The 27,787-nt window shown below is 38.7% G+C and overlaps 2 protein-coding genes across 2 annotated transcripts in view; both read left to right on the forward strand.

Moving 5' to 3' along the window:
* The window catches only part of PAXBP1 (PAX3 and PAX7 binding protein 1), a 38,219-nt gene extending 37,857 nt beyond the window's left edge, over positions 1-362 (forward strand). Inside the window, exon 18 of the mRNA XM_007941281.2 lies at positions 245-362. Coding sequence (XP_007939472.2) covers positions 245-362 — 118 coding nt within the window. The remainder of the gene's footprint in view (positions 1-244) is intronic.
* Positions 363-6,442: 6,080 nt separating this feature from the next.
* Positions 6,443-27,787, forward strand: part of SYNJ1 (synaptojanin 1) — a 150,710-nt gene continuing 129,365 nt past the window's right edge. Inside the window, 2 exon segments of the mRNA XM_007941282.1 lie at positions 6,443-6,540; positions 7,584-7,726. Of these exon segments, the coding sequence (XP_007939473.1) occupies positions 6,443-6,540; positions 7,584-7,726 (241 nt within the window).

Consider the following 27,787-nt stretch of genomic DNA (forward strand, 5'->3'; position numbering starts at 1 on the left):
TTAAATGAGTCCCTATCTCTGGGCTACTTATTTAAATACAAAATTTCATTTTATATGGATGAATAACGCATGTTTATACATGATATAGCTTGCTTATCTTTATTTTATTCCCTTTTTGAAAAAGTGTATGTTTGGAAAAATTTAATCTTAAAAAAGTATATGTTTGGAAAAAGTTAATAGTAAATTTTCTCTCAGATCCTTTTGTATTAATTAATGAGATGCTACTACATTCTTTCTTTTTTAGGGAAAACATAAAACAAATAATAAAACTCCTTGCAAGTGTTCGAGCTCTGGATCATGCTATGGCTGTTGCAAGTGACCATAATGTCAAAGAATTTAAGTCTTTGATTGAAGGAAAATAGATCTGTGTGACTGAAAAGCTTATTATTTGCTTGAATACCATTCCCAGTGTATAAATTTTGTACATATGTAAAGTTTATTAAACTGTAAAATATTGATTCTTGTTTTAATACAAAGAACATTATTATATTCAATACTGTGTCCTTCCATGCAATTTCTTCACAACAAAAGGAATTCAGATTATTTCTAGGAGTCTATGAATGTTTTCCTTACTTACTGCCTGTCATACTATGTTTACAGAAGTATTTTGTATGGTCATTCAAATTAGCCCTCACAGTTATTTGTCCTCTGTAAACGATGTGTGCAGTGTAAATTGTGTAATTATGCATATATATATATATATATATATATATATATATATATTTATACCACCATGGAGTTACTTTCACACTGGAAATTTGTGGTGTTTTTCTACAGAGTAAGCCTTTTAACAGCAGAAAATTATTCAGTAGCAAATCATCTTAGGGAAATTAGTACACATTGCAACAAAAGGGCTGGCAAGTAATTAAATGTTCATCACCTTTTGGTTAGCAGTTGCTGTCACAGTAGCTGTGCTGCCTTAAAATTGAGAGTTGAGTTGTGGACTTAGTCATCGAGTGAATGGGGAATTTTCTTCCTTGAATCAGCATTATAGTCAAATGTGGATTTAATGTGAATTCTAAATAATATATGCAAATTAGTTCAGGTGGAATAGAGAAGTTTAATTTTTAAAGTAACAAACCCACAACTGAACTGCTACATGGTTTTGGGCTGACCATCCTGTCTCATTCTTGATTTTACTCTCTGGCTAGCTTATAAGTACATGCATTTGAATTTTAGTAGTCTGTCATATTTAAGATCCCACATATGTGAGTTATATATGCAATAAAGAATATGCCTTGCTGATTAGCTACACCCAGGCAATTTAATATTCCATGGTCTTCTATAATGTTTATATCACATTGTAAATATTCAGAGAACTTGTTTTAAAGTTTACGCTTTCTGATTCTGTGATTTTCAAAAAAGGAACTTTTTGGAAATTAAGGACTATTATTTGATAATTATATATGTAATTATGCTTTAGCCAAGCATTAAATTAATTTTTAAATAATCCTTTGTTGTATTTTGCTGGTGACTGTTTTTAGTTACAGCATTTCAAATGACTCTAATATACTGGGTCCATGTGTATGTACCCTTGGTTAAGTTAAGTAATATTAGAACAGTGTAATGCATTTTAATTGCTATCAGTTTTATCTTTATTGTATAAACATTGCTTATTTTTACATACTCATTTTGGATTATTTTTATTTATTTATTTTTTTTGGTCATGCCTCATGGCCTACTAAATAGAATTAAAATGAGAACATTTCAGCTTAACTTCAATGGACTAAAACATGTAAACATGTATAATATGTATAACATGCACATCATTTGGGCCTTAAGCTATATTTTCCCAAATCAACTGGACTGATTACTTTTCTTATATCTGCTTTTAAGAACTCTTACAATAAACTCTGAACCTTTTTATCCTGTGGGCCTTGATGTAAGGTCATTTAGTATAGAACTGTACAGAAAATAAATGGCTCTCTTATTCCAGTCAGAAAATTTTCATTCCTGAAATAGCTAAAGGATGTTATTTCTTATAAATGGAATTCCAAAATTGGCATTTTAATAAACCTGAAGTTATTTTGTCTTCATTTTTTTTCTTTTTGGGCTGTCTTCTGAATTAACTCCATTTTATCAAAAGTGCCTAGACCAGTATCTGGTAGATGCCAATAAATATTTAGTAAGTATTTGTTGAATGAATCCATTTCTAAGTAAGAAAATGGAAGCACGAGAGTAAGTTATGTTTTCACTAAGCTTAGACAGTTTTCAACATCTTTTTTTTAGTTCAAGCAATCAGTTGGTTTATTGTACTAGGAATTTATAATCCAGTGAGGGGAAAAAACCCTACTTTGGTCTTTTTCTTTTTAACCGAGGAAAATGTTTGGTAAGCATTTTGATGTCTTTTATTGGCCTGCTCTTAAGCTAACTGAGCTTAAAAATGCATGAGATTTTTGAAAAGTTATTTATTAAAACAGTAGAAACCACACTCATAAAGGCTGGTTAATAATAATATAGCAAATTACTTTGGTGTCCCACTCAAATCCCTATTCATGCCAGTGACCTCCCACTGCAAGCAGCTCTAGCACTGCATGAGGATTTTTTTTTCATCTCTTCAATGGGCTGTAGTGTTAGTGAATTCATGTTCCTAGGAGCAGCCACTCCTCGGAAAGAAAATGGTGCAATCTACTTCCATAGTGATAATGCCTTGGAAACCCAAGGAGGGGTAGCTATGAGTCAGGTCCAACTTGACGGCACATAACAACAGGAGCAGCTTTCAGCCAGTGAAGAAAGTTGGAGGATAAGGACCCCAAAATGTTAGTCCACATCCTCTGAGGAGCAGACACCAATACGGTAGAGGTACAAATAATTGCAGGGGGTGGGATCTGGAAAAGTGTAAGTGTCATCAGAACACAAAGACCACTGTGAAGGAAATAAGGAAGGTCTTAGACTTCGGTGCAGTTTGGAGAAAGCTTCAGCAAGGCCAGTTGAAACCTCAACCCAAAATTGCCTTTCAGAGGAGTCCTGTTTCTCCCAGAAGTGGGCCTCCTTTTGTATCCTTCAGTCATTGGTGGAGAACAGCTGTTGGGAAGTTTTAAAAAACCACCCAAAGCCACTGCCATGGAGTTGATTGTGACTCAGCAACCCCCAATGGGTTTCCAAGGTTGTAAATCTTTACAGAGGTTGATTGTCTCATCTGCCCATGGAGCAGCTGGTGGTTTGAGCCACCCACCTGATTAGCAGCCAGATGCTTTAACTGCTATACCACCAGAGCTTTGGGGGGAGTATGGCCTGGTACAAAACAGAGAGATGTTTCCTGAGGTCTTGAGTTGATTTGAGCGACATTACTTGTAGGTTTACCTTGTTAATACACAGAATTGTCCCCAAATAGCACAAGCCTCAGCAGGTACCTTCCTTAGAATATGTAGAATTAGGGAACATCCTTTTTTAAGCCAGGTTTATTGAGGTTTAGTTTACGAATAGTAAAATCTACCCTCTTTAAGTGTACAATGAATTGACAAATGCCCAATTTTTATTTAAATGCTAATTTCCATTGTTCCATGTCCTCAGTGGAACAATGGAAGTTAGCATTTAAATAAAAAGGAGGACGTGGATCCAGGGATATAATAGCTAATGTCAGATGTGTCTTGGCTGAAAGTAAAGAATTCCAGAAAAATGTTTACTTTTGTTTTATTAAAGACTATGCAAAAGCATTCAGTTGTGTGGATCATAACAAATTATGGATAACATTGAGAAGAAAGGGAATTCCAGAACACTTAATTGTACTCATGAGAAACCTGTACATTGACCAGAAGGCTGTCGTTTGAACAGAACAAGAGGACACTGTGGTTTAAAATCAAGAAGGGAGTGCATCAGGGTTGTATCCTTTCCTCATACTTATTCAATCTGTATGCTGAGCAAATAATTCCAGAAACTGGACTATATGAAGAAGAACATGGCATCAGAGTTGGAGGAAGGCTCATTAACAACTGGTGATATGCAGATGACACAACTTTGCTTGCTGAAAGAGAATGACTTGAAGCATTTACTGATGAAGACTGAAGACTTCAGTCTGCAGTATGGATTACATCTCAACATAAAATGAAAATCCTCGTAACTGTACCAATATGCAGCATCACAGTAAATGGAGAAAAGATTGAAGTTGTTAAAGATTTCATATAACTTGGTTCTACAATCAACACCAATGGAAGCAGCAGTCAAGACATCAGACAACGTATAACACTGGGCAAACCGGCTGTGACGGACCTCTTTCAAGTGCTGAAGAGCCAAGATTTCTCCTTGGAGACTAAGGTATGCCTAACCCAAGTCATGGTATTTTCAGTTGCCTCGTATGCATGTGAGAGCTGGACAATGAATGAGGAAGACAGAAGAAGAATTGATGCTTTTGAGTTGTGTTGGCCAAGAATACTGAAAGTACCATAGACTACCAAAAGAACTAACAAATCTGTCCTGGAAGAACTGCAGCCAGAATGCTCCTTGGAAATGAGAATAGTCAGACTTTCTCTCACCTACTTTGGTTATGTTGCCAGAAAGGACTATTCCCTGGGGAAGGGTATCATGCGTGGTAAAGTGGAGGGTCAGCAAAGAAGGGGAAGGCTCTCAATGAGATGGATTGATACAGTGGCTGCAATGATGGGCTCAGGTATAGCAAGGATTGTGAGGCTGGCACAGGACCAGGCAGTGTTTCGTTCTGTTGTACGTAGGGTCGCTATGAGTCAGAGCCAACTCAACATCACTTATCATATAATAACCCTAGTTCAGAAATATCAGTAATTCCAGCCCAAAGCCAAGAAATTTAGATCTCAGTCTCCTTGGTCCAATATCAAAAGGGACCAGAAAAAGAACAATTGCTTCTATGAAAGGCTAGCGCTCGCTCTTCCTACTCTGAGAAAGGAGTTTTTAGTGTCAAGTGTAGTAGAAGAGGGTTGAACAACTGGTTTCAATTCCTAGCTTCACTCGAAAAAGTGATTTTCAGCAGGTCTTAGTTGCCCAGATTTTCTGGGTCTTAGTTGCCATAAAAGGGAAAGCCCCAACCAATGCATTTGATAAAATTAACATCTCTCCTAAAGTCATTACCTTCCATATGGATTTCTGGTGAAACTTACGTAAGTAGATCTTCAAGACTCCAGAGTCTGGAGAAGGAAGTCTGAGAAGGAAAAAGAATGATTCCATTCTCACCTACTCCCCTGTAGTTTTGTCAGTTGCAGTCTTTAATTGAAATGGAATCCTCTAGAAAGAAATATTAGTAACCCTCTACCAGTAGATTATCTTAATATGAGTTTAATACTGAGACTTAGGTTTGTAAGCACTTCAGAAAGCAAAATACGTTTTCTAGGGAGACAGTATTGAGTGAGAGAGAAATCTCTTGTTCTTAGAACTAAATACAAGTGTCTACATTTCTCTTTCTTGACCTGGGAGTGGCTTCTCTTCTACTGAGTTATAGCTAGTATTTCCCAAACCAGGGTGGGTTCAGCTTCTCTAAAATGAATGAAAACATGCCAAATCAAATCACATGACAGGGCCTGGAGGGGAAATGATTTTGTGCAAGATGCCAAATTTAAATTCTGCTTCTGCAATCAAAAGCAAGAAGGGGAAGAAGTAAAGAAAAAGCTAAATCTAATGGAAATTGTTTCTCAGAGTACTGGTTCTCTGACGTTTTCAATTCCTTTTGGCCCTGTTAGATTTTATTTCATTCCCATATTTAGGTCTATCAAGTGGAAACAGAATGAGAAATCTATAGGATACACTGATTTACCGGGAAGCATGATTTGAAGTGAGGATGATATGAAAGGTTAGATGCTTTTAGCTACTACATTCAGTGACAACCAGGGTCGTGTTGGCCTCATTGCATTTATGTTTTGACTTAGTTTTGAAATCCTGGTTTGTGCATACCCGCTCTCGACCAGGAGGCTAAGCAGCCTTTTTTTATAGAATTTCCTGAGGGCTTCAGAGCACACAAGGAGGAAAAGGCAGCGAACAAGAGTGTTCCAAAAATGGCCTAAGAACTCGGTGCTGTTCGCTACGAGACACCATGGACAGCTCTTCAGGCGCCACTTGGTTGGCCCGGAGACTTTGCTGTTCCAGGTCCTCCCCTTTCCCCGTTAGGCTCAGCGGGGGCGGAGGGGGTGGTCTTGCCATCCATCTTGGGCACATACCAATACCCAGCCCCAAAGCTTTTCCCCGAAAGTCCCTTCCAGGCGCCCCCGGGTAGCACTGGTAAGCTTTAAAGATCCCACGCGAAGGGGCCCCAAGGAGGACGTAACTTCCCTCTTCCCGCCTCCATCTGTGGTGGGACCTACAACTTAGGCCTGGAGGGGAGAAGGGAACATACTTCTGGAAACGAAAGTCTCAGCAGGTGGTGCAACCAGAAGTTCCCGGGTTCCAGGCCCCACAGCTCGGCTCCCGCGTGGGAGAGGCCCCTCTGACGCCCCGCCCTTCCCCCGCGAGGGGCGGGCCTTCCTCTCCCCTCCGCAGCGCAATGCGGAAGAGATAGGCCTGCTGGAGCGGAAGTGACGATTCAGGAGGCTCTGGCGGCAGCAGGGGCTGCGGGAGCAGGAGGAGGAGCCGGAGGAAGAGGTGAACAAACTGGTGGGGGGCGGGGAGCGGCCGCGGCCAGACCCACGGGCAGCCGGGCGGGAAGGCAGACGTTTCCTGAGGTAGCCTCTGCCCCTGCAGCCTGGGCGGGAGCGATGAGGGACGGCCACTGGCAACCAGGGTCTAGTAGGACGGGCTGGGTTCTGAGAAGAGGACGGGCGTGCGGGGCGCTGCGCCGGGGGCTTTGGTGACAGCAGCTGTCAGCCTGCCCGCGGGAAGGAATCCGAGTCGGTCTGGGCGCAGGGTTATCTATTCTGACGCATCATGGAGGGGTTGGTCTGTTTGGCGCCTCTGTCTTTCAGGGAAGGAGCCGTTTTCTCCAGGGTCAACCGACTGCCTGGGAGTCCAGAGGAACCCCAGGCGGGTCCATATCCCCAGTCGTGACTCTTTCCAGGTGGTCATTCATATCCACCGGCGCCTGCCTGCCGCCCTCTCCGAGCTGGAGGTGGTCTGGAGGTGGACAGGGGGAGGCAGTAACCTGTGCCGCTTCCTCTGCCCTTCGCCGCTGCCTCCCGGGGAGCCTGTGGGTCCGATAATCCTTTCTCTCCTCTCGCCCCCTAAGGAGCTTTGAACCAGCTTGGTTAATCTTCCCTCCCACTTCTTCTCCTTTCCTCCCACAAGGAACGGCTTGAAGTTTCCGACTGGATTCCGTTTCAACGTAGTGACAAATTCTGAAGCCGGAAACTGATAACTCCCAACAACATACGCTCAAAATTTTCCCTTTCAGTAAACACAAATTAAAAGGAAAACTCATCTTAACCAAACCGTTCTTGGACTTAGAGTGATAAAATCTCCTTTCGCCTTGCCGTGAGAATTGGTAGCTTTTCCTTTCGCTTTTTTGGTTAAATCAAGTGGCGACTTAATTTTTGGAATGAGCCATTTTTCCTCTGAGCTCCCCCCTCCTTTTTTTTCCACTCCCCCCCCCATTCAAACCTGGCAGGGAGGGACATCTGGATGCCTTGCAGTCATTGCTGCGGAAGGAAACATTTAGCTTCATTTGCTTAGCTTTGCTTGGTTTTTCACAGGGCTCCCTCTGAAGACAGAATGGCGTTCAGCAAAGGATTTCGAATCTATCACAAATTGGATCCTCCACCTTTCAGCCTTATAGTGGAAACTAGGCATAAAGATGAATGTCTCATGTTTGAGTCTGGGGCTGTGGCCGTGCTCTGTAAGTTGTTTTGTTATAGCCCAACTGGTAATTTTCTACTCTACTTTTTTTGTTTGTTTCTTTAGAAAAAACTGACGACTCCCTCATGGTATTTCATCTAGCAAATTAGGCTTTTATTTCCTTTTAATCGAACCTTATTTTCATGTAAATTTCATCTTCTGCAAATTTTGTTATTTTGGTAGAGGGGCTTGCTGGTTTGGGTTACTGTTTTTTGCTTTGTTAGGTTCTACTGCTTCTAGAAATAAATATTTTCTTCACTTAGGAGCTCTGGTAGCATAATGCCCAAGGCACTGGACTGCTAACCAGAGGGCTGGTGGTTCAACTCCACAAGCAACTCCTCGGAAGGAAGATGGGGCAATCTACTTCCGTAGTGATGCTGCCTGGGAAACCCAGGGAGAGAGGTTGCTATGAGTCGGGTCGGACTCGAGGGCACATAACAACAACAACAACAAAAGAAATACTGTTAGACTTTATATCATATCACATAAGCCCATCAAACCTTGCTTTATATTTCTACTGTGATGAACAGAATTTATTATAGGTTAGTTACAGTAACAGATTATGAAAGTATTTGTCAGATACTCTTGGAGTATTTTATAGTATCTTATATTTTTATTAAGATGAATGTAAAAACTAGAATTTCATGTGGAATATGTGATTGATTTAGTTTTATTTTAAAAATTATTTTTACAGTTTATTTTAAAGAAAAGTTTACTGTTCCACAAGAAAAATAGTAGACTACTATGATTTGAATTATTTTGTGAGCAGACATGAAGTTAAAAATTAAAAAGGATTAACTTGAATATTAACATTATTTTCTTAATCTAACATTTAGACAGATAAGCTCATTTGGCATTATTTGAAGTATTTTTTTAGAAGCTTTCTAGTGATAACATTTATTTTTAGCTGCTGTTGTTGTTATGTGCCGTTGAGGCATACTTACAAACCCATAAGTACTTTAAACTATTAGACTCTCTCCAAACTCAGTAAGTGAAGAGCTTAAGACTGTAATCTTTGCATACAGATTATTAATGTTCAAGTGCTAACCTGATCATATTTCTCTAAAATAGTACAATTTTATCCTGACTGGGGGAAAGGGAACTGATGTAATGGAAAATCTTAAGCAAAGAACCAAACCAAACCCACTGTTTTTTGAGTCAATTCCAACTTAGTGACAGAGTAGAATTACCTCATAGGGTTTCTAACACTGTAAATCTTTATGAAGCAGACTACTTCATCTTTTTTTTTGTTGAGCAGTTGGTAGGTTCAAACTACCGACATTTTGGTTAGCGGTGTTTAAGAAATATGTAATTTTTGATACATATCAAACAGTCTTACTTAGACTAAGCAAAGGGAAAGAGCTACCTTTGTTCTAAGAAAGAAGTATAAATAATACTGCTTATACTCAATCAGTATGGACTTAATTATTGTTCATTAGACTTAAATAACCTGAAATATAATGATACAGTGTTAATTTGTATAGGATATTTTTTCATACTGAAAATATAATTCTTATATTATTGAATTCTTAATTAAAAACATCTGGGGGGGAAGGTTTGGCTGAGTACTGTGGAACTGCCCTAGGAACTTCCCTGTGTTTTTTGGTGACATGATTCACTAATCTTGTCTAAATTGTAAATGTTTCTGTAATTGTCGCTACTGGTAATGGGAAGTGAAATTTTCAGCACAAAATAAAAATGTTATTTACAATTTTTAGGATTATTGCCATGCATTACTTCAAGGTCAGGAAACATACAAATACTTCCAAATCTTCAGCATCATCTTTTATGCTAAATAATAATAAAAGAAGAAAAAGAGAAAAAGCCTCCATTTTGGTATTAATATTTGCAAAAGGGATGTGGGGGCAGCAGCTTCTGACCTCCTCTAATTTCACAAGGGACGAGAAGGACCAAAATCAGCAGCCCAAGGCTGATTCCTATGAGGTCAGACATGATGCCACCCTCCAGCTTCTTCTTTACCAATTGTGACACCAGCCATCCCTCCCACAGCACTCACTACTCCTTTGCTGGTTTTGGTAATTCGTGGCAATGGCCACACAGAACTCACAGACAGTACTCACAATTATGTGGTTTATTAGGTAAGCAACAGGTTACAATTCAGGTTCAGGACTGTTCAGAATACACTTTTTCCATTAGGACAGCCTCCCCTAGGCCATGGCCACAGTCCACCTCTTTTTGGCCCTAGGCCTGGCCTCTGCCCTATTTGGGTAAATGTTACAAAGTTCTTTTAGCTCTGCTGATAGGTACACCCGACTGTACCAGGAAGCTGCCTACCCAAAGGCACTCGGCTTCATGGGCTGGCAAGCCTACCTCTCGTGCCAGTCTCTTGGCTCTGCTACCTATGCTGCTGCTGTCTCTCTGCCATTCTCTCTGCCATCAACTCAACGTAGGAATCTTGGGTCCAAGGAAGCATTGCACTTAAGGCTCTTCGCTGTCTTGATGGTAGTGGGTTCCCACTTTCCACCTCTGGTTTTAAGCCTAGCAAAATGACAAAACTGATCAATTCCTGTATTAGGGTTTCGTATACCTTATTTCCATGGTCCAACCCCCATAAGGATACATACCTTATTTACATTATTGACAAGCTGTCTAATCCCCTTGGTAGGCCATAACCACCTCCCGTTGGCTTAGCTTCACCCAGTAATCTGGTAGGAGTCACAAAGACCATGTCTAGAAGAGCCATACCAGGTAATTCACTGCACTACGATATTCATCTTAAGAAGAAAGAATATGAAAATATTGTCTTATTCTATTTTTGTTAGACTGAGACTATCTAATTCTTTTAGGAGAAAAAAGTTTGCATAGTGCCTCTGTAAAGCTAGCATAAATGATGTATAATCTCTTGGATATTTTATCAGCTTTCCTACTATAAACTTTACAGTAATAAAATATTCATATTTAAGAGCTAACAAATCCTTTTATAAATCATATGCCTTATGAAATTAATTTGGTATTCAGTTTGGAGTGATGCCAATGTATGTATTGTGTTGTACTGTGTTTTTAAAATCTGTACTTTAAACAATGCCTGTTGTATTCAGAGAACTGTAATAGGAAAATACTGAGTAAAAATACTCTTTATTTTCAACAATCTCACCTCCCTGAATATCAATTCATCCTGTATATTAATCTACCAGAAGACCCTTACACAAAGTGCAACCCTGCTTTTCAGAAAAGTAAAGTTTAAGTTCAAACTCCCCAGCCTGTCAGTCAAGGCCTTCCATAATTTGGCTCCACCCTACTTGCTCAGTGTTGATTTCCATTAAGGAGACTCTGGTATTTCCTTAATTCCTTCCTAAAGTACCATACTTTCTTAAACCTCTGCCATGCTGTTTCTTGTTAGGCCCTCTCTTCCTCTACACTTCCAATCCAGACCTGGCAGTCCTAGCTCAAGTCTCTTTCCTCCATGAGACTTTCCCCCGCATAGTCTAGTTCAGTTTTATCACTACCTTTTTTTCATTTCTGTAGATTTTAGTCTGTTTCAGGAGCCCTGGTGGTACAGTGGTTAAAGCACTCAGCTGTTAATCATAAGGTCAGCAATTTGAACCCACCAAGCCACTCTGTGGAAGAAAGATATGGCAGACTGCTTCCGTAAAGATTTACAGCCTTGGAAGCCCTATTAGGTAGTTCTACTCTGACCTGCAGGGTTGCTATGAGTCAGAATTGACTAGACGGCAATGGGTTTGGTTTTCTTTTCCATAGACATTTAAAAAAAAAAGGCTTTTACTGTAGTGATATTATTTTCTTTGGATACTTATTTTGTCTAGTACTTTAAAGTTTATAATTTCAACAGGCTCTACTTGCCATTGGCTTTAAAGAATAAAGTTAACAAAGTAAACATCTTAGTCAATACGTAGCCTTGAGGATTGGTAATAGCATAATTTTCTTGGCTTATGCCTGTAAGATACCAAACATCAGCTCTTACCTTTCATTTTAATAGCAGATATGAAAAGATAGGTTGCAAGTGAAAATGTTGAAGTTTTGTATGTATTTTGCTCATTAGATTCTTGTCAGATACCTGGTTTCCAAAGATAATCTTCTGGTCTACAGCTTGTCTTCTCACTTTTTTGATAAATTCTTTCGATGAACAAAAGTTTTTGATTTTTATGAGGTCACTTTTATTTATTTTGTCTTGGTAGCACTTTGTAATGAAGGTAGTTTTAAACTTGCTGTGTTTGCCTCTAAATTACTGTTTAGTGTATTAGAGGGAAAACATAGTTTGATTTACAGTTAGGCCATTACAAACATAAAGCTGCTTTGCTGGGTCAAGTTAAATGTCAGGTTCCAGAATTTTAGATGACAAATTATAGTAGGTGGTGATGACAGGCAGTATGCCTAGTTGTTTTTCCCCCCATAATGCCAAATGCTTGACGGCCGTGAGTTTGGTTTGAGTTTGAATGCCAAATGCTGTCAGTCAATATGATTGACCTTTAGATGGTTGAAGGATCCATCTCTTCTTAAGAAAAAAATTCCAAGTTGAGGGGAAATAGTGACTTTTTATAGTTGGCTTTTTCAGCACAGAAATGATAAAATTTAAATTTGTTACATGTCACTTTAAGATTGTAAAATATTCATTTGCTCTTTATAAATTTATGGAATATTCACATTTAATAGATATGAAATTAAATAGTAATGTAAATATCATCCCTTTAAAACAAAACAATACAAATAAAAGACCTTCTTTCCTGGGCTGAGTAGAAGGATTAACCTACTAAATGTTACATAAATCAGTACTTTTTAATTGCTTTAATTTTTTTAACCACTTAACTTGGTTTTGAGGAAATAGAAGCAAAGGCAGAATTTCTATCAAGAGTAAAACAAGGTGCTCTGGTGGTACAGTGGTTAAGGCATTTGGCTGCTAAGCAGAATATTGGTGGCTCGAACCCACCAGCCCTTCACAGGAAAAAGATGAAGCAGTCTGCTTCCATAAAGATTTACAGCCTTGGAAACCCTATGGGGCAGTTCTTCACTGTCCTATAGGCTTGCTGTGAGTCAGAATTGACTTGATGGCAGTGGGGAAAGAACAAAACCCTGTTATGAGACTTTTTATTACATGATTTCAGATCTATCGTGTTCTTTCTTGTCCTATAAAATATAATTAGCCCACCAATTTGGCTTCTGGTCATGATGGAGTAATAGGAACTGACTTTACCTTCCTATCTTAAACAACACCAACTACAACAAAAGGAACAAAATATATGAAACAGTTTTCAGACACTGGACAATATGTAGCACAAGACAGTAGTCCCCAAGAAAAGGGAAACAAATGAGGCAGCAGCAGCAGGAGGATGAACCCATACAAAGCCTAGCAGTTTCTCTGAATTGAGAAAACTGAGTAGGGAATTGGGGGGAAACAAAGCCATTAGAATTCTCAGAGCTGAGTACCAGAGGGATACATAGAGAGCGTTAGAGATCTGTAGAGCGTTCCATTTGAGACTTCAGCTGAGTACTGATCAGTGCAAGTACGTGAGGAAAATCACATACAGGGAAACCAATGCAAGGAAAGAAAAAGGAGAAAGAAGAAAAATTCCTGAAGCTCACAAGGGGCTGAGAATAGTTTGCATTTTTAATAACCAGAGTAGAGAAATCTTGTATTACGTGGAGAATACAAGTTGAGTACTCAGAAGTTATTGGTTCAGTCGTGGGCAAAGTAGCCCTAGACTAAATGCTGTTCTGGTCATGCCTAACAAAGTTTAAAAGCAAGACCTAAAAGGATCAAACTGTTTTCAAATAATTTAATTTCTAAATAACTGCATCCTGGAACAAAATCTAAGAATATTGATAATACCAGAAACACCAAATTCACTGCTGTAGATTTGAATCTGACTCATAGAGACTCCTCCTTGGATTTCGAAGGTGGTATCTCTACAGAAGTAGATTGCCCAATCTTCCTTCCGAGGAGTGGCTGGTGGGTTTGAACTGCCAGCTTTCTGGTTAGCAGTCAAATGCTTTAAGCACTACACCACTAGAGCTCCCGAGAATATTTATAGGAAAAAAAAATCCTGTAAAACTCTCAATGTCAGACATCCACTTAAAAGCTACCATGCATACAAAGAAGCAGGAAAATATAACACATAATAAGAAGAAAAGTCAGTCTGTCCGAACAGATGCTAAAATGAATACATAAGGCCATAAAACAGCTATTACAGATATACTCCATATGTTCAAGAAGTAGAAGAAAGAATAATCATGTTAATGAGTAGCACAAAGAAATGTGAAAGACTGAATGAATCAGACTACTAGAAATGAAGAACACAATGTCTAAAATTAAAACATACACTAGTTTAAATTAGTAGATTAAATATTGTAGAAGTGATTGATGAACTTGAAGACATACATAATAATAAAAATATCCAAAGTGAAATACAGAGAAAAAAAAAAGATGCTAAAATACATAAATGAAACAAACAGAATCAGAGGGCTGTTGGAAAATTTCAAGTGGCCCAATATGTATGTGTAATTGGAATCCCAGGAGGAGGGTGGAGCAGAAAAAAATAAAAATAATAATAATACCTGAAAAATGCCCAAATTTGATGAACCCCAATGAATTCCAAGAAGAAAAAATAAAACTATACTGAAACACACAATCAAGTGCTTAAAATTAGTGATACAGAGAAACTCTTAAAAGCCTATACAGAGAAATTAAGATAAAAATGGTAAGAGTTACTCTTTAGTAACAGTCCAAACCAGTGTACCAGTAGAGCAGGATCTTTAGAGTACTGAAAGAAAAGAAGAAAAAAAGTGTCAACCTAAATTCTATCCCTAGTGAAAATGTGTTTTAAAAACAAAGATGTAAAGATATTTTTCAGATACTCAAAAGATGAAAATATATGAGCCGATTATAATGGGTGGTATTTTAATAGTATTGCTTTTTGAATTTTTTTTTGCATCAAAGTTCACTGTTTTAAAAAATTTGAAGGTGACAAAGTGTGAATCAATAAAATTTTCTTTCCCAGTTCTATTTAAATTGTAAGTTTGAAAGAAGTATAAAGGGGTAGAACTCCACCACTCATCTGTCAGTTTGTCATACTGTGGTGGCTTGCATGTTGCTGTGAGACTGGAGGCTGTGTCACAGGTGTTTCGAGTACCAGTAGGGTCATGGTAGACAGGTTTCAGCAGAGCTTCTAGTCTAAGACAGACTGGGAAGAAGGACTAGGCAATCAACTTCTGAAAAAAATGGCCACTGAAAAGCAGTGAAACATTGTCTGATTTAGTGCTAGAAGATGAGCCGCTCAGATTGGAAGGCACTCAAAATACAACTAGGGATGAGCTGCCTCCTCAAAATAGGGTCGACCTTAATGACGTGAATGGAGTAAAGCTTTTAGGAACTTCATTTGTTGATGGGGCACAACTAAAAATGGAAAAAAAAAAAACAGCTGCAAACATCCACATCAGTGGATCCAATTGGAACATGGAATATATGAAGTATGAATCTAGGAAAACTGGAAGTTATCAAAAATGGAATGGATAAAGATCAGTATATCCTAGGCATTAGTGAGCTGAAATGGACTGATATTGGCCATTTAAAATCAGACAATCTTAAGGTCTATTATGCCAGGAATGATAGATTGAAGAGGAATGGTATTGCATTCATTGTCAAAAAGAAGAAAATCTCAAGATCTGTCTTGAAGTACAGTGCTGTCGGTGCTAGGACAGTATCCATATATCTCAAGGAAGGCAGATTAATACTACTACCATCCAAATTTATGCACCAACCACTAAAGACAAAGATGAAGAAATTGAAGATTTGTATAAACTTCTGTAGTCTGAAATTGTTCAGACATGCAATCAAGATGTATTGCTTATTGCTGGTGATTGGAATGTGAAAGTTGGAAATAAAGAAGAATCATTGGCAGTTAGAAAATATGGCCTTGGTGATAGAAATGGATGCAGAGATCGCGTGATAGAATTTTACAAGACCAATGACTTATTCAGGAGCTCTGGTGGCATACATAGTACCTAAGGCGCTTGACTGCTAACCAGAAGGCTGACGGTTCAAACCTACCAGCCATTCCTCGGAAGGAAGGTTGGACAATCTACTTCCATAGTGATACTGCCCTGGAAACCCAAGGAGGGGTCTCTATGAGTCGGGTCTGACTCAATGGCACATAACAACAGCAACAACAATGACTTATTTACTGCATATGCCTGTTTTTACCAACATGTTTGGTTGTTACACACGTGGACCTCAGCAGATGGATTACATAGGAATTGAATCAACTACATTTGTGGAAAGAGACAGTGGAGAAGCTCAACATCATCAGTCAAAACAAGTCCAGGAACTGACTGTGGAACAGACCATCAGTTGCTCATACGCAAGTTCAGTTTGAAGCTGAAGAAGAAACAAGTCCACAAGAGTGTAAATGTGACCTTGGTTGTATCCCACCTGAATTTAGAGACCACATGAAGTATAGATTTGATGCATTGAATGCCAGTGACTGAAGACCCGACCAGTTTTGGAATGACATTAAAAATATCGTATATGAAGAAAGCAAAAGGTAATTAAAAAGATAGGAAAGGAAGAAAAGTCCAAAATGGATGTCAGAAGATACTCTGAAACTTCCTCTTGAATGGGGAGTAGCTAAAGTGATTGGAAGAAGTGATGAAATAAAAGAGCTGAATAAAAGATTCTAAAGAGTGGCTCAAGAAGACAAAGTAAAATATTATAGTGAAATATGCAAAGACCTGAAGTTAGAAAAGGTAGAACAGACTAATGTATTTGGTTAGCCGTACCATTAGACTACCAAAAGGTGATAGATAATAAAAGTTTAAAAATTATAAATCATATTTACTGATGAAAATTAATTTTTTTTTTAATTTTTAATGGTTGTGAATAAGCATTTGTGTTTTATCTTTTTCAGTTCAAAATAGATTTTGCAAGAGTAAGCCTGTAATGATGCTGCTGTGTAATGTTATATAAGATAAGTATATGCATACACCTTGGAGTACATTTCATAGCTACTGAACCAGTTAAATTACTGTGAGTAAATTTGGCATTTGGAGAGATTCATTAAGTCTTCTTGATGAATTGAACATTGTTTATTTACATTCAGTTCAAGTTGAAATAATACATATTCCCTTAAATTCCTGAATGGTTTTGAGGCAGCTAAGTCAGTAGGGGAAAAAGAAGAAAGTCCTTCTTAATAAATTATTGGCTTAAGCATTACACATTTCATTTGGCTAAATGAAAAGTTGACAATCTAATTCTACCCAGCGATGCTTTGGAAGAAAGGCCTGTCAATGTACTTCTGAAAGGTCACAGCCAATGAAAACCCTGTGGAGCACAGTTCTACTCTGAAGCACATGGAGTCACCATGAGTCAGAATCAACTCATTGGCAACAGCCTACCTATAGTTATTAAAATATCCTGTTCTTCTGTGTATTTATATGGAGTTTTGGTAGTGCAGTAGTTAAAATATCCTGCTGCTAACCAAAAGGTCAGTGGTTTGGACCCAGTCACTGCTCATCAGGAGAAAGATGAGGCAGTCTGCTTCCATAAAGATTTACACTATGGGGCAATTCTGCTCTGTCTTACAGGGTTGCTATGAGTTGGAATTGCCTCAATTGCAGTAGGTTTTGTTTTGTTTTCCATATTCTGTAGTCTTCTTTCTTTATTTTGAATATTGTGCTTTGTTTGGAATTTTGCAAAGCAAACTAGAATCCACTTCAACATTTTTTACACAGTTGTTTTGTGATATTGGTTACAATCTCCTTAATGTGTCAGCATTCTCATCATTTCCATCCTGCCTGCCCTGGTTCCATCCATCCAGTTTCCCTGCCCGTGCTTACTTTCTCATCTATGCTTTTATGTAAATATTGACCATTTGGGTTAGTATAGTTTATTGTTTAAAGAAGTACATTCCTCATAGGTGTTTTGTTTATTTGACTGAAAGGTGACCTCCAGGAGTGGTTTCAGTTACAAGCTGAAAGACTGTCTTAGGGCACTAGCCTCAAGGGTTCCTCTAGTCTCTATCAGTCCAGTGAGTCTGATTTTTTTTTTTTTTTTTTTTTAAGAATTTGAGTTTTGTTCTACATTTTTCTCCCATTTTAACTGGGACCTTCTATTGTATCCCTGCTCAGAACAGTCAGTAGTGGTAGCCAGGCACCATCTAGTTCTGCATAGAGGGGGCCGTGTTTCACATGGGCCATTCATCCTGGAGACTTATTTCTTCCTTGAGTCTTTGGTTTCCTTCACTTTCCTTTGCTCCAGATGGGAAGAAACCAATAGTTGTATCTTAGATGGCTACTCACAAGCTTTTAAGACCCCAGATGCTTCTCAGCAAACTAGGATGTAGAACATAATCTTTATGAACTAAGTAAAGCCAGTTGACCTAGTCCCTTGAGACTGTGGTCCTGAGCCTTTATATCAATCAAAATCAAACCCACTGCCATCGATTTGATTCTGACTCATAGCAACACTATAGGATAGAGTAGAACTGCCCAATAGGTTTTCCAAGGCTATAAATCTTGATGGAAGCAGACTGCCTCATCTCTCTCCCATGTAGCAGTGGGTGGATTAAAACCACTGACCTTTTGGTTAGCAGCCAAATGCTTTAACCACAGTACCACCATATTTCCTTTGAGCCTTTATTAAAAACAAAAACAAAAACAAAACCCACTGCTGTTGAGTTGATTCCAACTCATAGCAACCTCCATTGGGTTTCCAAGGCTGTAAATCTTTACAGAAGTAGATTGCCTCATTTTCCTCCTGCAGAGCAGCTGCTGGGTTTGAACCACAGACCTTCTCTTTAGCAGACAAATGGTACCTGAGAGTTCCTTATCTAACTAAAACCAAACCTACTGCCATCAAGTTGATTCTGACTCATAGTGACCCCCATTGGGTTTCCAAGACTGAATCTTTGTGGAAGTAGATTGCCTCTCTTCCTCCCACAGAGTGGCTGGTGAGTTTGAACTGCTAACCTTCTGGTTAGCATCCAACTGCCTTACCCACTATGCCATCAGAACTCCTAAGAAGAGCTCTTTATAATCATCTTTAAATAATTTGTGAAATATAAAATTTGTTTACTTTTCCAAACTAGCTCTTAGCAATTGATTTTTATCATGAGTGTTTCATTCTGTTCACTAGTAAACTGTAGTTGCTATAGTCTGTGAATGTTTTACTTAAAGTCTTGTGGACCGTGTGTGAAATGTAGGCAGAATCAATCTTGTAATACAGTAAATTGTACATTAGTGCTCATTAGTTGTCTGTCAAAATCAAGGACAAGTCCTTGACCAATCTTGTTTAACAGTTTCATTATTCTTTAAGACAATGGGATAGAAAGTATCAGGTTTATAAGTGTTGCAAAGCAGTGTAGGCTTGATATATAGAACTGGTAGTATAAGAAGTTACATTGGATGACACAACTGAGATCCAAATTTTTCAAACTGGGGTAATGGGTTGTTGTTAGTTGCCATTGACTGACTCATGGCAACCCCATGCACAACAAAACCCATGATCAGTTGTTGATTAGGACTTAGTATCTACAGGTTTTCATTGGCTGGTTTTTGGAAATAAATTTCCAGGCCTTCCTTTCCAGTCTGTACCCACAAAATGAAAATCCACTGCCCCTTACATTGCATAAGTATCATGATGTCCATTCCTGAACCAATTCCTATGGCCATGGGGATATCTTATGCTGTTTGGGTTGGCAGAAGATTTAAGTAGAAATTAACTATGAATGTCTAGGTTCAGCATCTCATACGGTATGGTGGCTACACAATAAGGGAGGGTTATTCTGGATTAGGTCCTGGGTTGATGGTCACATTGACCAGTGAACACCCCAATCCTGCTCTCCCTTTACTTTTTTGCCTTAAAGAATTTAAGAATCATCCTTGACACCTTTCTCTCTCACTTCATACTTTCATGCCGTTACCAAGTTGAATTAACTCAGCCTCCTAATTTCATCAGGAATCTAGAAAATTCACAATATTTTGGCTGGTTCTGTCCTAGACAAAAGGAGCCCTGGTGGTGCAGTAATTATGTACTCAGCTGCTAACCAGAAGTTCAGTGGTTCAAACCAACTAGCCACTCCATGGAAGACAGATGTGGAAGTCTGCTTCCATAAAGATTTACAGCCTTAGAAATCTTACGGGTCAATTAGACTCTACCCCTATAGGGTCACTTTGTGTTGAAATCAACTCAACAGCAGTGGGCTTGGTTTTACTTTGGTATCCTAATCAAAAACCAAATCCACTGCATTCGAGTTGATTTCAAGTCACGGAGATTCTATAGGGCAGAGTAAAACTGCCCAGGAGAGTTTCCAAGGTTATAAATCTTTATGGACACAGACTGCCACATCTTTCTCCCATGGAGTGTCTGGTGGGTTCCAACTGCTGACCTTTTGGTTGGCAGCTGACTGCCTTAACCACTGTGCTACCAGAATTCCTTTCCCTAGGAAAGCCACCATCATTTTTTTCATGAATCCATTATAATAGTCTCCTTTTAACTGATCTCCCTGCTTCCCCTTTTTCCCACCTCCCTGATCTTTTAAAAACCCTTATTTTCCCCTGCTTTGTACCCTGCAGTAGTGGGCTCCTGCGGTATAGTAAATAACCTGGTATGGCTTTTCTAGCCATAAGTCTTTGTAAAACTCTGTGGTGGAATTTGCCATGAGCATCTGACTAGCTCCTGATTATTAAAGTTATCCACTTGGGGTATTTCTGTTCAGAGTGGCAAGAAGCAATCTTCTGGGAAGTTCTCTCTGTCTCAGGTGTATAGAATTCTAATGTTGGGATTGGTTAGTTTGGCCACTCTGCCAGGCTGAAAAGGAGCCCCCCTAGAAGCAGAAGGAATCTCTTCACTGCTGGCTGAGAGACGCGAAAGACATGCACTACTGAGAGAGAGGTGTGAAAGACACACACTGCTGGGAGAGACACCAAGAGACACGCACTGCTGGGAGAGAGACTGGTGGTTGAGAGACAGCAGGCTGAGAGACTGAGCATATTCCTGAACTTGAATTGTAGCTTGTTGCTTCCCTAATAATCCCCATAATCTATGAGTTCTATGTGGCCACTACAGTGAATTATTGAACCCAGCAGAGAGGTGGTGGATGCTGTGGGAGGAACGGTTGGTGTCTAGGTTGGTGAAAGGGCTGGAGGGAGGCAGCATGGCAGGCCTCACAAGAATAGGCCTTGGGCTGCTGATGGTGATTCTGTCTTCCTCTTGTAGGGTTAGAGGAGGTCAGAAGATGAGGCCTCCTTGCTTCATTAGCAGTTCCTGAATTTAAGATAAAATCCAAGCTCTTTAAAATGACCTGCAATAAAATCATCGAGTCCCTGCTTTCCCTCTTCACTCTTAACTTCTATTTAAATTACATTTTCTCTTTTGGTTTCCTGGGTTCCAGTTACGCTGGCTTCTTTCAGATCTGAATGTACCAAATTCTTTCTGGTGTCAGGGTCGTCACATATGCTGTTTGTTCTGGTCAGAATATTTATTTTTTAAAATACCCTTATTAAATTATAGCACACATGTAGTATACAATAAATAGTTTGATGGATTATTACAGAGTAAACATACCCATGTTACCACCATCAGGCTAGGAAATAGAGCCTAGCACTCCAGAAGATGTCTTCATGCTACTTCCAATTTTCTCTACTATAATTTGTAAAGATAATCACTATCCTGGCTTTTTGCACCATAGATTTGTTTTATTTGATTTGAACTTAACATAAATGAAATCATTCAGTTTGTATTCTTTTGTGTCCAGCTTCTTTCACTCAACATTATATATGGGGGATTCATCTGTGTTGTAGCACTTTATTCATTTTCATTGCTATGTAATATTCCACTGTAGGACTGTTATACCATTTATTTGTTCTGTTTTAATTTACTTTATTTCCAGTTTCTGATATTACTCATTTCTGTTGGGTATACATAAAAATGGGGTGGGGGCAACATCTGACCTCATCTAACTTCACAAGGAGGGAAGAAGATCAAGCTCAACATCAGTAGCCCAAGGCTGATTCCTGTGAGGCAGAGGTCAGACATGCTGTTATCCTCCAGCCTTTTTACCAATTCTGACACCATGACACTCCCTCTATGCTGCTCTCTAATTCTATCCTGGGTTTGATAATTTTTGTTGTAATGGTCACACAGAACTCAAGACAATATTCAAAATTATGGGGTTTATTAGGGAATTACAGGTTACAATTCAGCATTAGGAACTCTCAGGATATAGTTCTTTAATCAGGACAACCTCCCTTCAGCCATTCCCAAGGACAGGTATCTGTCTGGCCCCTGACCCCTCTTCCTGGCCTCTGTCTTGCTCAGGAAGGTGTTACAGAGCCTTTTAGCTCTGCTAAATAAATGCCTAGAGATACCCCATTCCACCACTAAGCCTTGGCCCAAAGGCACTCAGTTTTCTTACTCTGTAGGCCAGGAAGCCCACAGCTCTGTCTTACGCTGGTCTCTTGGTTCTGCTGCCTCTGCTGCCAGTGTTTCTGTGCTTCTACTTCTCACCTTATCAGCTCTGGTATCAGCTCTCTGTCTCCTGGATGGAGGAGGTTGAGTGCAGGGATCTCCCTGGTCCAAAGAATGTGCTGCACTCTTGGCTCTTCTTTTTTGATGGTAGTGAGATACCCCCTTTTCCACCTTTGGGATGACTTATTTTAAGCCTAACAAGATGGCAAAACTCACAAATACTCACTTCAAGTTCCAGACACCTTATTTGCATGATTCTACCCCCACTAGGGGGCCATGCACCTTGTTTACATTATCAGCAAGCTATCCAATCCCCTTGGTGGGTTACAAGCATTTCACATTTGCATCGTCTTACCAGTCCTTTGGTAGGAGTTACAAAGTCTATGGCTAGAAGGCCAAACTAAGTAATTCACTGCACCACAATGGATCATAGAGTACATGCATGGAATATTTTTACCCCCACTCTTCGTCTGCTAACTCTTGTGTGTGTATCCCAATTCTAAATTATGGCCTCTTGTTATGATCTATTCGAACTTTATTGTAGCACTTACTGTAATTTGTAAATGTGCATTTAATGGCTGTCTTCTTAATAGATGTTTAACTCCATCAGGATACTGATTATTTTCTTCCTAGAACCTTGCCAGGGTCCTGGTACATGGTAGCATTCAGTAAATACTTGTTACATGCATGAATGAGAGGTTATTTTTATTCTAAAATGTTACTAAGATAGGCATGCACATTAATTTGGATAGTTTAATGTCTTTCAGTTAAAATATTTCTTAATTTTATAAGGCAAACTTTTTCCCCCACAATATATATATATATATTTTTTCTGTACGATGAACTGGAAAGAGGCATTGCCTCCAGCCAGGTAGTTGCATGATTTGGATCAATCCTTTATTTAACCTTTGGTCTTTTTCTCCTGAAAATAAGTAGCTTTGGCTATATGATCTCTAGGATCCTGTGTACTGGGGGTTCTCTGGTTCTCTGCTCAAGTGCAGCCTGCATGCAAATAAGCTGACCACAAACCAGTGGTGCATACAACCACAGGGAAATAGAACTCTAGAAAGATCATTCTAACTTGCAATTTTGTTTTCACATTCTTAATGACCTTTGTTAGCTTGGTCTTCTGCATCGGCTGGGGAAGGAGAGTGTAGGACACCCAATTTGGAAGGTTTGAACTACAGCAGAATCGTTGATATTGGATAGTCAGGCTTTCATTGGGTGACTTTATTATTTAGTTTGACTTACGGTTTTTCAAAATTTAAAGAAATTTACATTTAAAATTTAAGCTTCATACAAAAACCAAACCAAACTCACTGCCGTGGAGTCAGATCCGACTCATAGCAACCCCTCCTTGGGTTTCCAAGGCAGTATCACTATGGAAATAGATTGCCCAACCTTCCTTTCAAGGAGTGGCTGGTGGATTTGAACCACCAGCCTTCTGGTTAGCAGTCAAATGCCTTAGGCACTAGGTCACCAGAGCTCCCTTAAGCTTCATAATACCTTTCAAATTAAATGCAAATGACTTAAATTATCTGTTGATCTTGAGTAATATGTTAATTTTGTTTCTTTTCTGTTCAGATATTAGAGTTAGCAGTGCAGGTGTGATTATCATGTGAACAAACTGTTCCATGTTTAATAAGCCTCTGTTTTAGAGTCAAAAGGTAGGAATCATGAAATAGGTATATCATGTTTTCATACTGAATTTCTATAATCTGATCTTAATATTTCATTATTTGCTGTAAATGCTAATTTGAGAAAGGAGAGTGTAATACCTACAAGGATGAATATGCCAATTATATTATCTGATACAACCAGTGCTAAAAAAATAAGCCAGAACATGTAAGCAAAAAAGAGTTTCAGTTAGTGTGATAGAAAACATTTGATATGCTACAGTTTGATAGAGAACAACTGATGTATTTTTACTCTGTTTTCTGTAGTCTGTAAATAAAACTTTCTTGACATCTTCTATTACTTTCCTATAGCTTAAATAAGAACAGTTATAGGTTAGGCCTTACTTTCAGTCATGAGTTTGTTCAGTTAAAAGATTTTTGAAAAAAATGCACAGAACTAAAATAATAAATGAGTTAAGCTATCTGAATAAAGTTGCAGGATATTACTACTCCATGACTTTATGCAGTTGTAAATATTTCTCATCCTGTTCTGTGACGGTGAGCAAAAGCAAGCCTATGGTTTTCCAAAGATAGTTTCAAACAGTTTTAACAATGAAATATATCAAAGCTACATTATTTAAGGTGAATGTAAGAAAAACATTTTAAGACAGATTATGTTGTTGTTAGGTGCCATCGAGTTGGCTCTGACTCATAGGATCCTATGTACACAGAATGAGACATTGCCCAGTGTAAGACAGATTATAGCAGTGCAATATTTACCCTTCCTGGGACCTTGGTTCTGGAATTACCAAATCTTCTACTTTATCATTTTATTATACATTTATTGTTTGATAAGTATTTGGTAGCCTTGGGTAGAGTTGGCTATGGGGACATTTTTAAGGTTACAGGCCTTATTGCTCCCTTTCAAATTTATAGAAGTCCAAATGTCCATCGAACTCTTGAGTCATTCTCTCCTTCCTGGATTTATTCAGTATGCCAAAGTATGTTGTCAGAATAACTTTTTTTAACATTTGATTTTGTGGCATATCAAATATGGATCAAAATAGACCACATGATTGATTTCCATGTATCTATAAATTTTAAATTATCTGTTGATCTTAGGTAATAAGTTAATTTTGTAATTTTGTTTCTTTTCTATTCAGATATTAGAGTCAACAATGATCAGCTCAGGGACACTTTTTTTTTTTTTACAATTTTTATTGTATTTGGATAAAAGTTTACAGAGCAAATTCATTTTCCATACAGCAGTTCATGCAAGTTTTGTCTCATGACATTGACTGCAGTTTCCCACAGTGTAACAGCTCTCTTCCCACTTCCTCCCCATAATTACCTCTTCCCTGTGTCCTTCCCTCCCATGCTTCTCCCCCCCCCTCGTGAGCTGTCTCCCTGTGCATACACTGCCCTTCTGTTCTCCCATGATTGACCTTTCCAAGGAATGTATCTACCTGATGTAAATATTCAGCAACTCAGGGACACTTCTGTCTTCTGTATCTCTACCCACTATCTCCTACACCCTATTTGTTTTGGAGTAAATCTCAGATAAATCCATAAATATTTCAGTATGTATCTCCAAAAGATAAGGTTTCTCTTTCCCCCACCTCCCCCAAATTAGCTACTATGTTATCACATCTGAAAATTTCTAGTTCTTTAACACCATATATCCAGTCATAAATCAGTCAGCATTTAAATTTTGCTTGATTGCCTTCTAAGTATTTTTGTGAGAATAAATATTTATGGTACATAATTTAGTACATTTTAAATTCTGTATATTTAAGGTCATATTCACATATGGCTTTCTTCGTATTCTACTAAAAGTAGAATCAGTCTTCAGATGACCAGCTCAAATCATGTGAGGGTATGTTTAAAAAGGTAGCCTTAAGATAGCTATGTTATCGGGAAATGCATGTTCATATAAGGTAAAGACTAACAAAAGATTTAAGGCATGAAAGATGGTGTTGAGTGTGGCACAGGAGGAAGCCTGAAACAAGCTACTGAGGGAGTTAGGCATTATTTTATCCCTGAGGTGTTCTTCAAAGTCCAGCTTTGTCTTACCTGACTTGCTGAACATGTGAACCAGGGAAGTGCAGGCTTCTCACCTGAGCTGAACTGCTCAAGATCTTGATTGGCATAGGATTACTCTCAAAACAATGATCTTCTTGGGTATTCATACCTAATAGTGGTTAGAAATCAGGAACTTGTTTTTCTTAGCATCTTGTTTGTTTTAAAACACCACCATGACCAGAAAAGAAGAATAATAATATAACTCTTACCACAAAAGGTAGTTTATTCCCCTCGTTGAAAGTACAGTGAATACCTTGAAAGATTACACTAGCAACAAAGTGACCTGAACTTCCACGTCACCACATCCAGTGGAACTTTTATTTCTGCTTATTATTTCAGTTTGTTTCCTCTGAGCCTTCCACAAATCCTGCCATTTAATAAACTCCACTAGTTTAAACACAAGGAGCTCTGGTGGCATAGTGGTTGAAGCACTTGCCTGCTAACCAAAAGGTTGGTGGTTTGAACCCACCAGCTGCCCAATGGGAAAAAGATGAAGCAGTCTGCTTCTGTAAAGATTTACAGCCTTGGAAACCCTATGGGGCAATTCTATCCTGACTCAGGGGGTCACTGTAAGTCAGAATTGACTTGATGGCAGTGGGTTTGGTATTTCAGTTTATTTAAACACTGATTAGCAGTTGTTTAACATTACCTGTCTTCTCACCCCACCTCGCATTCCTACCCTCACTTCTTGCCACAAGACATACACATTTGAAAAATTCCAGACATCACTGTAAAAATTGTTCAATTTAAACTTCAACAGTAGGGCATTCAAATATTTTCAACCATAGAGGAAAAAATGTTTACCTTTTTATGTGCTATTTAAAACTAGCAAAACATTCCCTTTTGTGCTACAACTTCTCATTTTATTTTTGTCTCTTAGATGAACACCTAATGGCTACAGTGTTCAAAGCCTATGTATTTAAGTTGGTACTATGTTGAGGTAAAATGAGACCTAGTTTCTGTTGTTATTTGTGTGCAGGTGTCTGTATATGAAATAGAAGAAAGGGATTTATTCCCAGCCAGAGGAATCAGGAGAGACTTGAGGAAGAAAGAGCATTTTAGTTAGGTGTTGAAGGATGTGTAATATTTGGAAATGACTAAAGGGTATTCCAGATGGAAAGAACACTGTGAACAAAGGAGCAAAGGAAAAGAATACAGAACATGTAAAAGGGACAACTGATTATTCATTTTGGTTGAAACATGAGATGTAAGCAGAGAGTGTTAAGGGAAAAGGAAGGATAGGGATGAGTTGAGTAAGGTATTTACAAATACTATGTTTTATCTGAAGTCTGTGTACATCATTGTAAATAACGTAGTATGTTGTTTTTGTTGGGTGTCATGGAGTTGATTTGGACTCATAGTGACACTGTGTGCCCCATAGGGTTTTCTGTGCTGTTATCTTCATGAGAACAGATTGCCAGGTCTTTGTTCCTTGGAGCCAGAGGGTGGGTTTGAACCAGCAACCTTTCAGTTAGCAGCCAATTGCTTAACTGTTGCACCATCAGGACTCCTTAATGTAGTACAGGTAGTCTCCAAGTTATGAACGTCTGACTTATGTACAACCCATAGTTAGGATCCAACCCCATAAAGTCTATCATATTAAAAATTCAAAGTACATATACAGTGGTCAGTAATATTAAATGGGGGCTACTTTGTGACATTCACCAAAACATCATTATTATTACTGTATATTATGTTAAGATACAGTTTTCGTGTATGTAGAAGTGTTTCTTTAATGTTTTTATGCACAGATGTTGTTGTTATGTGCCGTCGAGTCGGCCCCGACTCATAGCAACCCCTCCTTGGATTTCTGAGGCAGTATCACTACGGGAGTAGGATTGCCCAACCTTCCTTCTGAGGAGTGGCTGGTGGGTTTGAACTGCCAGCCTTCTGGTTAGCAGTCAAGTGCTTTAGCCACTATGCTACC

This window comes from Orycteropus afer, unplaced genomic scaffold (genome assembly GCF_000298275.1).
Source record: "Orycteropus afer afer isolate SDZICR_OR568_19922 unplaced genomic scaffold, OryAfe1.0 scaffold00078, whole genome shotgun sequence".
In the NCBI taxonomy this organism is placed as follows: Eukaryota; Metazoa; Chordata; class Mammalia; order Tubulidentata; family Orycteropodidae; genus Orycteropus; species Orycteropus afer.